At 32.0% G+C, this 11,939-nt stretch overlaps 1 protein-coding gene across 2 annotated transcripts in view; it reads left to right on the top strand.

Annotated features, from left to right (window-relative positions):
- Window positions 1-1,991: 1,991 nt before the first annotated feature.
- The window catches only part of LOC131952478 (sulfotransferase 1E1-like), a 39,742-nt gene continuing 29,794 nt past the window's right edge, over window positions 1,992-11,939 (top strand). Inside the window, exons 1-8 of one of the 2 annotated variants that reach the window (XM_059315160.1) lie at window positions 1,992-2,098; window positions 3,061-3,162; window positions 4,970-5,124; window positions 5,211-5,370; window positions 5,771-5,937; window positions 6,709-6,812; window positions 7,014-7,194; window positions 9,326-9,497. In XM_059315160.1, coding sequence (XP_059171143.1) covers window positions 2,088-2,098; window positions 3,061-3,162; window positions 4,970-5,124; window positions 5,211-5,370; window positions 5,771-5,937; window positions 6,709-6,812; window positions 7,014-7,194; window positions 9,326-9,441 — 996 coding nt within the window. In that variant the 5' untranslated portion in view covers window positions 1,992-2,087 and the 3' untranslated portion in view covers window positions 9,442-9,497. Of the gene's footprint in view, window positions 2,099-3,060; window positions 3,163-4,969; window positions 5,125-5,210; window positions 5,371-5,770; window positions 5,938-6,708; window positions 6,813-7,013; window positions 7,195-9,325; window positions 9,498-11,939 lie in introns of those variants that run through there. The other variant, XM_059315159.1, reaches the window with a different exon arrangement.

The raw sequence follows: 11,939 nt of genomic DNA, 5'->3' as shown, positions 1-11,939 counted from the left end.
TAAAAAAAAATTAAAACTGCAATTTCTATGAGGATTGTAGGCTGATTGATGTATGACGTCATATTATAAGGGTGTTTGCGTTTTTGTAACGGTGGGGGTGGGGTTTAAATTTGTCCGAATTATAAAAAAATAATCTTACCATTATTTTTTGATGACACTATACAGCTGCTGTCGCTAAAAAAATGCTTCATTGTCTCTGAACATGAATGACACCATAATAGATAGTGAATTGTACTTGACATATATAACTCCACTATGATGATCTATCAAAGGGAAATAACTCCACCATGATGATGTATCAAAGGGAAGTAAGTTAATCTCTCAGCTTAAAGTTGTCTACCACCAGTTTGTTTTATCAAGAGCGATCGTAGATCAGCTGTTTTTCAGTAGTTGCGTTATGTAAATTAGTTTTATAGGTATACTAGCTGCAAGCAGATGGTGGTAGCACGTCCCTTATGTATGCGTCGCATTGGTGTGGATATAGATATTATTTCAGCGCATCGCGCGGCGAGAGGGTGGCGGTAGCACTTCTCTTGTGTATGCGTCGCAATTGCGCACCACATTTGTAATTATTTTTTTTTTGGGAAACAAAATTTCAAATTAAAATCCGTGATTCGCGTACACGGAATCAGAGTCATAATACTTATGAGGCGGTTTCCTTCTACCGCGAACCTCATATAAATAAATTATAAAACCAAACTTAAAAAACAATAGCAATGATTTAGAGCCATTCTTGGTGTGAACATTAAAACAACAAAAAAAACAACAACATTGACTATGACTAACTTAGGTTCTGTACCCATGCCATCTGAGTGATAAGCTGACGTTATATCATCTTGGCTACCTCTCATATTAATTGGCGAAAATATTTCGTATAATTAAGTTTACTCTCCGTAATAATAAAGTAGATTTTATAATAATTTAACCTATTTCAATGTTAATAAACAAAGATTAAAATGAAATATTTAAGAGCTGAAATAGTTCAGGAAAAAACTCAATTATTTATTGTGTAACCTAGAATCAAGGTTCTCCGATCGACCTAACACAGACCTAATAAATGGCTTAATTTTTTATCGCTTGTATTCTTGAATTAGAGAAACAACAAACAGTTATATCATTAAACTATGGCCGAAAGCTAATAATGAATTAAACTCAATTATAATTTGGTTTTTTTTTTACGGCCGAGATATTAAATCTAGAATCGAGTTTCTCCGACACAAAAGAAAACGAGTTGTCAAGTATTATATTATTTTGGATTATTTGTAGGATACAAAAAAGTACAGGATAGTACATGATAGAAGTTCTACCAATATCACAAGCATATATTAACATTGAAAAATGTACAATGGATTTCCGGCCACTAACCAATGCCCTAACCAATGCCGCAACGAAGTACCGTACATCACCAAAGCCCATAACATATCTAGCGGCTTCTCGAGCTATGGATTTTGTTTTGTCGATGGTTAAAAAATACAATTATAAATAAACTTTTAAAGATATAAATAAATGTGAAAGATAATTTTCGAGCCCCCAATTAAGTCCCCACGCCTGCCCCATCCGCCACTTTATATTTTGGATGATCGGTCGAAGAGTTACTTGCCCCCTATTTGGCTATCAAAAGTGGGCAATCAGTCACAGAAGTTATTACAATTTGAAAGTTTGCCTATATTTTACACTACAGTTTGTGTAACGGATTTGAATGTTTGCGCAAGATCGTGGTAGAGTGACTGTAAAATAAAGATAATAGTACTTCAGTTAAAGTATATTTTTATTGATTAATTGTTAATTAATACGTGCAAACTGTCCAAATTTAAATAAAACTAATTTGAAATTCTCTCTCTCTACTCAATTTATTCTTTACCTACTCACTCACACAAAAGCTGCCTGTCATCGTTTTAATCCACGCGCTTGATCAAATATGAATGTGTCGTGTCAACCTCGGAGTCCTATATAACGATGTCCCTTCTGTATCAGCCATTACTACCTGACGCATTGCATATCTCCCGCTTTGTCATCCTCCGTGAACTTTATAGTCGAAGGCAGTAGTCACTGATATTGTTAAGACAAATTTACCTCAACTTTCTACAATGACAGACAGGTAAGCGTGTATTTCACATAGAAGTAATGTAAATTAATTTAATAAGACACGTTTAGCTCAACTTTCTACAATGACAGAGAAGTGAGAAAATGAAAACTGTTGAACCAGTTTTGTTTAACACTGGTATTGTGTCAGTTTTTTTTAAAATTTCTATTTTTTTGCTATCTGTCGTGTTCATTCAACTACCCATGAGTTCGTTTTTTCAAATATTCAATAAATCCTTATGCCTTGAATGTGCGGCATTCTTAGCATGTAATTGCCCAACTGCTTCTGTTTAGAATTTATAAATTGTTTTAAGATTTATTTGTTAGCGAACATGTTTAGCTGCACAACCAATTATTCAATTGATTAAAAATATCTCTAATATTCGCACATTAATTATTGCATTAAATAAAACACACACACACGCACGCACGCATGCACACAAAATCGCGCGCACACATATGTATATATAAATATATATATTTGTATATATATATATATATATATATATATATATATATATATATACATAGATATAGATATAAAGAGAGACAGAGGATACATTTATTAACATATTCTTTATTACTATTCACTTGTAAAACGTAAACAGAAATATTTATGTCGAAACCATTCAAATTACCCCTAAAATATGCAACATTTCAATTCAAAATTCTCTCAGATCTGAGCAGTAAAATAACCTGTTTTGTGTTTATTTTTCTAATAACATTTTATTTAGCCACGTGTCATTAATCTTTAAAACGTAAACTGAAATTTTAATGTCCAAATTAATGAAAACACGACTTACAAGTGTAACATTTCAATTCAAAATTCTCTGATATCTCAGCAGCAAAAAATAAAATAACCCCTCTTTTACTTATTGTTTTTTCTTAAAGCAGGATGTTTTGGGCTGTCATTGCCAATGTATTTTAAAGATAAGTGGTCGACTTTCGCTAACCTTGTTGAATGTTTATATTTAACAGGCAAAACAAAGTCAGCAGGAATTCAAAATCAAAAGAGTCTATTGATACCTTACCCGATGAAATACTGAATGATTTACCTAAACTTGGATCCGTGACAGATAGGTAAGAACTGTGAATATTTTAAACTGAAGTTTTAACTTGATTTGTATTCCATTTAGATAAAGTTTCCTATAAATACTTGTAATTTTAATGTTAATTTTTAAATTGAAAATAATTGCTTTCCGGATTTTTGTAAACTTGTAGAGTATAATAAGTAAATTAATTGTAACGTATCCTCTCTTCAATCTATATTGGTATAGTTGAAAGCCGTTGCGAAAGGTTCCTGTGAAATCAATTTGCGAGTTCCAGGAATAGGTCTTTTTGTGTAGCCTATATGGTGAATGAATGTTAAGTGCTAATAACAAAATTAACATAAATTAATTAACAGTCACAAAAATTATAATTTTAATTATACATTAATTATACAAACAACTACCCTTGATCAGGGTGGATAAATCAGAAAACTTATATTAAAAGTAGGAAAGTAAATGCAACTTACTTCCCTTAAGTTTAATATCTATATATATAATTCTCTTCTGGGATCAGTTAGAAAACAAGCTGCAAGCGCCTCCTTGCAGTCCCCTCTCTTTCTCTCTATCACTATCACTACCATTCCCACCCCACCCCAACATTGTCTGGTGAGCGGTGTTCACTCTAAATTTTTACAAAGCTAAATGTTTACAAATCGTAGAGCCGTACAGCCGGGTTTCTATTAGGGGCAGATAATTTAGTTCGATTTTAAACTTACAAGAGGTAAATAAGAAATAACTAAGAGGAGGCTGCTTTCACGGGGTGGGGGGGGGGGGGTGGGTTGTAGGGTCGGGGTTAGGGGAAAGGGGGGGGGGTTAGTGTTTTAAAGCAAATATTTTCAGTGGCAGCATTAGTACTGTCGAATTTACAAATTTTGAATTACTGAAAAGTAGAAAATAAAACAACTAAATAGCGGCGTATGATACGCTGCGGGTCGGCTCGTAATTTTATAATAAGCTTATAAAATGTACATGGTAAGCTGAACTTTAGTTATGTAGGTAAAACAAATATATTTTAAATAATTTTTTTCTTATAAACTAGTTGTACATTTTACTAATTATTATCTTAATAATATTGGTTTAGAATACATTAATAAATGGTTGAAATTTAGGGCGGTATTTGAACTAGGGGAGAAAGGGGGTTAGAGTGAAGGTTTCATTATTTTGTATTTCAAAAAGTGTTGTTTTATTTTAATCTTAGCAGTTAAACTAGAAGTAGTTAAAATCCAGAATAAAAGTAATATAGGACAAAGTTTAAAATTGTGTTGGATTTATTTGCATTAATTTCAATTTGTCCTGTTAGCATTTAACTATTTTGAGAATGCGTTTTTTATGTAAAGATTCGATTCGATTTTATCTTGAATATCTGAAAATATTAAGAATTTTGATTCTGGTAGATTGAAGCAAGGCTTTATTAATATGTTGGATAAATCTCAAGCTTTGATTGAGTTTACGTAACAGTAGCTTATATAATTTTTCATTTTGAATGTTAAGAGTTAAATGGTGTCACCCGATGCGGTCCGCCCCCCCCCCCCACACACCCTCACCTTGCGACGCCTCTGGTTAGAAACAATTGTTTCTTCTTCCTTCTCTAATGAGCCAGAACTTACAAGAGTTTCTCGAGAGTGTGTTTAGAGAGATTGAGAAAAAAAAGGAAATAAGAGAGAGAGAGAGAGAGATAAAGAAACTAGACAGAGGAAAATAGTTAACTAAAAGCTTGTAAAAGGGCTTCGTGATATTCATAGTAGAGATAATTTCTTTATGTAACCAGTGCAAATTACTTTTGTATTTAATTGGTTCAACTAAATTCGGTATTTTATCACTTCATAAAAAATTATCAGGTTCGGCAACACGTTTTATTTCGGCAATGCCGGCGGCTACTGGCAACCACCGTTTCGGATTGGTGCCGACACCGACTACATGACACACGCACGGAATATCAGAGACATGGAGATACGTCCTGATGATGTCATGATATGCTCGTATCCCAAGACAGGTTGGTCGACTGTAATATTTTAAAACTCTGTTTTCTTATAGACAATTAGTGGGTTTACTTTTATTAACTGTCCTGTCTTTAAAAAGGTCTACATTGGCACCGAGAGATTGTGACCATGCTAATGAATAAAACATCCTCACTGAGCACGAAAATTGACGACACCATTTGTGCGTTAGAGAAAAAACCGATACACGTTTTCTCCAGCAGAGAATCGCCAAGGCTGATTAACACTCATGTGCCGTTTAGGTTCGTCAAACTTTGTCTAAGACGTTTTGCTTTTATTGGACTATAACATTTTATTTTTTTTGGAAGAATAATTTTGCAAAGTTGATAATTGTATAACTTGCCAAATTTGTGGTTTGAGAGTGGTAATTTTTACATGTTGCCATTATTTACGTGACTCGTTTTCTAGATCACGGTAAGGTTAACCCTTTAGTAACATTCACGATATCCATTGTTAAGCCTGTAGGTTGTACATACTTAATTGTTAGTGAAAGCCAAAGTATAAGACATTTAAGTATATATTTTCTTTCATAATCTGCTGACTTTAAAATATTATTTTAGCCCCCAAAAAAGGTATTCGATATAAAAGATAATGTTTATACATTTTTTTTAGTTTATATTATAATTTTCGTTGTTGTTTCAGATACTTACCCAAGCAAGCTTTGAAAAAAAAAATTAAAATAATTTTCTTGGACAGAAACCCCAAAGATGTTCTTGTCTCGGCCTACAGTCATTTGAAAAAAACCGTTCATCCCTTCAATTATCCGGGAACATTTGAGCAATTCGTTTACCTTAATCTGGAAGTTGGTCGTGAGTTATTTTTCATAACCAACGGAATATTCTTTATATATATATATATATATATATATATATATATATATATATATATATATATATATATATATATATATATATATATCTTACTTCCTTAGCGTATACCCTCACCTGAAGACAACTACTGACCCTAACTAGCCATGCCAAGGAACCCAATGCTAAATAAATAAGCTTACATTTTGTTCCATTATTAGGCCCTGCAGTATTGTTTTATAAAAAAGAAACAAGCAGCTGGTTTTTTAAAAAAGATTCTCTGTTAAATGGCTAAAAAATGCTGGCGGACTTCTGTTAGCTAACAGTGTATTTCAAATAGTTAGGGTCCAATTTATATCCGAGGCGGTCGGCTCAAACTCCCCGTTCCGCAAATGTAAGCCGCATTTACACATATAACGTGATCATTTAATTTGTATTTCTAATGTTTATAGATGTTATATTCATGCTTAGTAATTTTTATTTATGTCATTATTTATGTATTTGCAAATTTTCTAATTTATTAAGAGAGAAGCCCTAGTTTTGATGTTTTAAAAGAAAACATTTTTGAAAATTTCCCATTATTGATCTAAGCTGTAAATGTTTGCCAACTGTTGTCACCTATTTGGCTAGAAATTTGAGGTAGAGAAAAATTTGGCTCTGCTTTTCTATTTTTCACCCTTTTGTCTCCAGGTAGCAACTGAGCTATTTTTATCTTTACAAATCTAACTAACGGCTACCACAAAACAGACTGATCCATGTTGTAATGTATTTCAGATATGTTTGGCCATTTGTTCACATATCTGATGGATAGGCAGGAAGGTATTGATGCTAACCCGGATGTTCCATTCTTCACATCAGTGTACGAGGATATGATATTAGTAAGTTTATTCTTGTCAAATAAATTCACTCTTGACATAAAATCTGATTAGAAACCACATTTTGCTGCTTTTTAAAAACACGGTCAATGTGAGTTTAATACTCAGGATGTAGATTGATTAAACGTAACTTCTACTGAAACTTATACAACATTCTAAGTAAAATATTAATATTTTAAACAAAAAGCTACATTTCTAAAACAGGATACAAAAGCTGGCGTGAAAAAATTGAATGAGTTTCTGGGGACTGGATGTAGCGAGGAGCTGTGTGAGAAGATAGCTGAGGCCTGTAGCTTCGACAGTATGAAACCTTTCAAAGAAGCCAATGCAACAATAAATGAAAGTGTTTGGTTTCGAAATAGAGAAATTGGCTACTACAGAAAAGGTAAGTTTTACATTGATAGTATTAAAAAAATTTAAAAGTAATATGAAACTGGTTTAACAAGTCTGAATTTAATTTAGTTATAATAAATCGTTTTTCTTTGCAAGAGCTGGAATCAGTGGCGGAACTAGAAAAAATGGGCCACCCCGCAAAAAAAATTGTTGGGCCCCCGTATATATATATATATATATATATATATATATATATATATATATATATATATATATATATATATATATATATATATATATATATATATATATATATATATATACAAACACAATACGAACATAGTATACTCATTTCTGGCCTGATCGGGTTTGGAAAAGAAAAATGCAATTAAATCAAATCAAATCACAACAGCATGTCAGGTGTATGAGTGCATTGATCTGTTTTGAAAATCTGTTTTTATTTATGTTTGCCTTAATACGTCTAATCAGCAAGTCGGTCAAAAGTATATAAATCATGAAGCTTTAAATAAGTAATGGTGTCTCGTGTTATGTTTATATTTATGATTTTTCGTATTTATATTATTCCTTTTAACTATATTTCATTTTTATACTATACCCTTCTTTAGTACTTATTTAAAAAAAAATAATTAAGATAAGTAATTGCTGTTTAATTTGATTATTACAAATCTATTAAAAGGAGCTTATGAGCACCACTATTTGAGTATTTGAAAAAGGGAAATAATTTATGGAAGTGATTTGAACGTTTGCCTATCTTTCACACTACAGCTCATGTGTATATTTTTTAATATTTTTTTTTACGCAACAGCATGTCTTAGCTACTATATAACATCACTACAGTATTAGATCTGTTATGTGTTTGTTATTTTACAAAACCACTATCAAGGTACCAGTGACGAAACTAATATATATATATATATATATATATATATATATATATATATATATATATATATATATATATATATATATATATATATATATATATATTATATATATTATATATATTTATTTATTTATTTATTTATTTATTTATTTATTTATTTATTTATTTATTTATTTATTTATTTATTTATTTATTTATTTATTTATTTATTTATTTATTTATTTATTTATTTATTTATTTATTTATTTAGTTTGTTTGTTTGTTTGTTTGTTTGTTTGTTTGTTTGTTTGTTTGTTTGTTTGTTTGTTTGTTTGTTTGTTTGTTTGTTTGTTTGTTTGTTTGTTTGTTTGTTTGTTTGTTTGTTTGTTTATTTATTTATTTATTTATTTATTTATTTATTTATTTATTTATTTATTTATTTATTTATATATATATATAACACGCTATCGTTTGTGTATTTTTTTCAGACGTTTGCCTTGTTTTCTAGAACAGTGGTTATTAATCGTAAACAATGTCGGCACTTTATTTCTTGGATATTAGTTGTTGGAGCGTTAGCTTGTCTACACTACCACCGATATGAGCCAGCTTAGTTGTTGAGGCGCTATCTATTCGCTTCTTGTAAGGCTAAGAGCGGGAGGGGAGGTCTGAGAAAGGAACTTAAAAGGGACAACAAAGCACCGATGTGCTTTTATCCATCAGTACCAAATTTGGAATGGTCTCAAAAATCCGACTTGATATCTAGCGGCCTCTCGCGCAATTGATGTTTTTTACAAAAGCATTTTGCCGACAACAGCGTGTGTTTGATTGTAGGAAAAAGAATATACAAGAGCGTGGGATGGTTTCTATAGAATAAAGATACTCCAACCGCAGCTACAGTATTCTTTTTTCAAAACAACCATTAGGTCAAAAATGCAAGAAAATTAACTATTAAAAAAATGATTATGGGCGGCTGTGGGCCCCCTAAGCGGCGTGGGCCACCCCGCATTGCGGGGTCTGGCGGCACTGTAGTTCCGCCCCTGGCTGGAATAATGTATTAGAGCAAAGTTTAACTCCTCTGATAGACTAATTATGTAAGATAACATGGAGAATAGAATATTTGAGAGTTAGCTTTGCTATCTACATCTGATGAAGTTTGTCAAGCTAATAAATATAGTTATTATCATTTTCTAAAAAAAAATCACCTTTTTCGTGCTCTATCTGTTCGGCTTTGTTTAAAGTGTTGTTTCTTTTACATTTGTAGACTATAAATCCATTCCTCAATATTTTGTATTATAACTAGGTGCTGTTGGCGACTGGAAAAACTGGTTCACTGAAGATTTAAACGAAGAATTCGATAGAGAATACAAGAAACACATGGCTGACTACAGGACTGTTTACAAATATAGTTTAGAGTAAAAATGAATCAAGATGGGCAAATGTAGAAACATTTGTCTACCATTTTTTGCGACCAATGTTAGGCTGATCCAGTATATTTTATTTCCTTATTTATTTTTTTAATTATATTTTTTTGCATTCTGTGAGTTTATATTCAACAATATAAGAATAAGGATGGGTATATAATTATTATGAGTAGCATTTTAGCATTTATCAATTATGAAGTATAGCATATATATATATATATATATATATATATATATATATATATATATATATATATATATATATATATATATATATATATATATATATATATATATATATATATATATATATATATATATTTATATATATATATATATATATATATATATATATATATATATATATATATATATATATATATATATATATATAGGAGGCCGTGTGTGTATGTAAATTAATGTGTTCATTGCAAGGGGACGCTACGCCTATTTGTAGGAGAGCACCCAGCATTAGCACTTTTTGATCTGAGTCCTCTCCACAGCAGTCCCAGCCATTACACTTAAGATCTGGGTGGACACAGTTTTATGTATTTTTACATTGGAACTCTCTTGTGTTGAAAGGGCTCTGAAGTGAGCATTACAGTATTAAAGAAATGTGAATCTTCAAATGTTAAATACATTAAAGCGCATTGTTTTGAGACCACAACAAAAACATTACTCAGTGGTAGTTGTATTCGGTTTGATTTTATCATTGCTATTTTTTAAATGCAAAAGTATTGAGATTTAATGTAGTTAAACTGAATATGTTGACAGATTGAGAATGTACTTATCAATTCACCAATTTATACAGGCTCTTTGCCTTTACAATAAGCGTGAAACGATTAAGGAATGAGAAATTCTTTAAAAAAATATTTAAAAAAAAAAATTCTATGCATACAATTTTTTTGTTCTTGTTTTGAAAATAAAAAGACATTTTTTCCCCCTATTCTGTTAAAATCAAATCAATTTATGTTGTATCTTAATCACCCCCTTCACCAAACCTAAAGTCGACCAATTGTAGTGTGTTTATTTCTCGATTAGCTAACCTCACGACGTACCAAGAGAAACACTCGATGCAATGACGCTCTAATTTTTAAGTATCACATGTTCATATACATTTGCTGTTTTTTGTGTGCAATACCAGATGATGCAATCCTCAACAAATATTCTTTGTTCGTGCTACACCATCAGCAATCCTCTGCATTTGGTTCAAATTTTCAATTAGAAAATATTATTTATAGCAAGCTTTTATGTAATAGCGCACTAAAATAAATTTATTTTCTCCTTTGTGGACACTGTTACATAAAAGTTTGTTATTAAAACGTTTTTAATGCAATTTTAAAAACCCAGATATAGCTTACTTATAATCAACTCATTATTCTTATCATGAATATAAAATGCGTTTGTGATCAAAGCCCGCTGTGGTCAAAGTTACGCGTATCAAAGCTTCCTATAATTTAACTGTCAAATACAATATATCAAATAAGACAAACTAAATAAGACAGTTATAGGTGAAACAATTATTTTTAATTATCAGGCAGTTTTCAAAGGTTGTGTCACAAACATCCGTGCAATAGAAAGTGCAGCGTCGCCTTGTTGTGAGGACTATTTATTCTTTACATAGATATATATGTAAATATAACTAACTGTAGGAGCCAAATGATGTGTATAACGCAATGCTTCGCCACACCTCTGTTTTCATCTGAGTTATCTCCACAATCATTCCAGCCATCAAATTTTAGATCCTCGCTGACGCAGCGCTTCATTTGTTTACATTGGAACTCTCTTTCGTGACAAGTCCCTAAAGTAATAATTAAAACTATTCATCAAATATAAACGAACACTTGTAATACGTATCTATATATATAATTCTCTTTCTGGAGACGCTAGAAAACACCAAGCTGTAAGCGCGCTCCCTACCACCCCACCCCTACATGGTTTGGTGAGCTGTGGTTCACGCTAAATGTTTACAATCTAAGAGCCGGGTTTAGTGACGGCTATTAGGGGCAGATAATTTAGTTTGAAACGATTTTAAACTAAGAGGAGGCTGCTTTCACGGGGTGGGGGTGTAGGGTAGGGGTTGGGGGAAAGGAAGGTGGGGGCAGTGTTTCTTCCAGACTTTTTTCTCCGGGGGGGGGGCACTTGAAATCTTCGGGGGGGGGGGGGCGGTAAACTTTCTTCGGGGGGGCGGGGGGCGGACACTGTTAAAAGTATATATTTTCTATATAAATTATATAAATTTCATTTCGTTCGGGGGGGGGGGGCGGTAAAAAATTTTCGGGGGGGCTTGGCCCCCCCCCGAAGAGATGCCTGGAAGAAACTCTGGGTGGGGGTAGTATCGTTCTTAACGACATACTGATAGTGTTTTAAAGCAAATATTTTCAGTGGCAGCATTGTACTGTCGAATTCACAAATTATGAATTACTGAAAAGTAGAAAAAACAACAACTAAATAGCGGCGTATGATATGCCGCGGGTCGGCTCGTTGGTGATA

The sequence above is a fragment of the Physella acuta genome, unplaced genomic scaffold (assembly GCF_028476545.2).
Source record: "Physella acuta isolate Inbredline_101_S28 unplaced genomic scaffold, ASM2847654v3 ptg000875l, whole genome shotgun sequence".
Lineage (NCBI taxonomy): Eukaryota > Metazoa > Mollusca > Gastropoda > Physidae > Physella > Physella acuta.
Note: the sequence above shows the minus strand (reverse complement) of the source record. Positions and strands in the feature narration are given on the sequence as shown.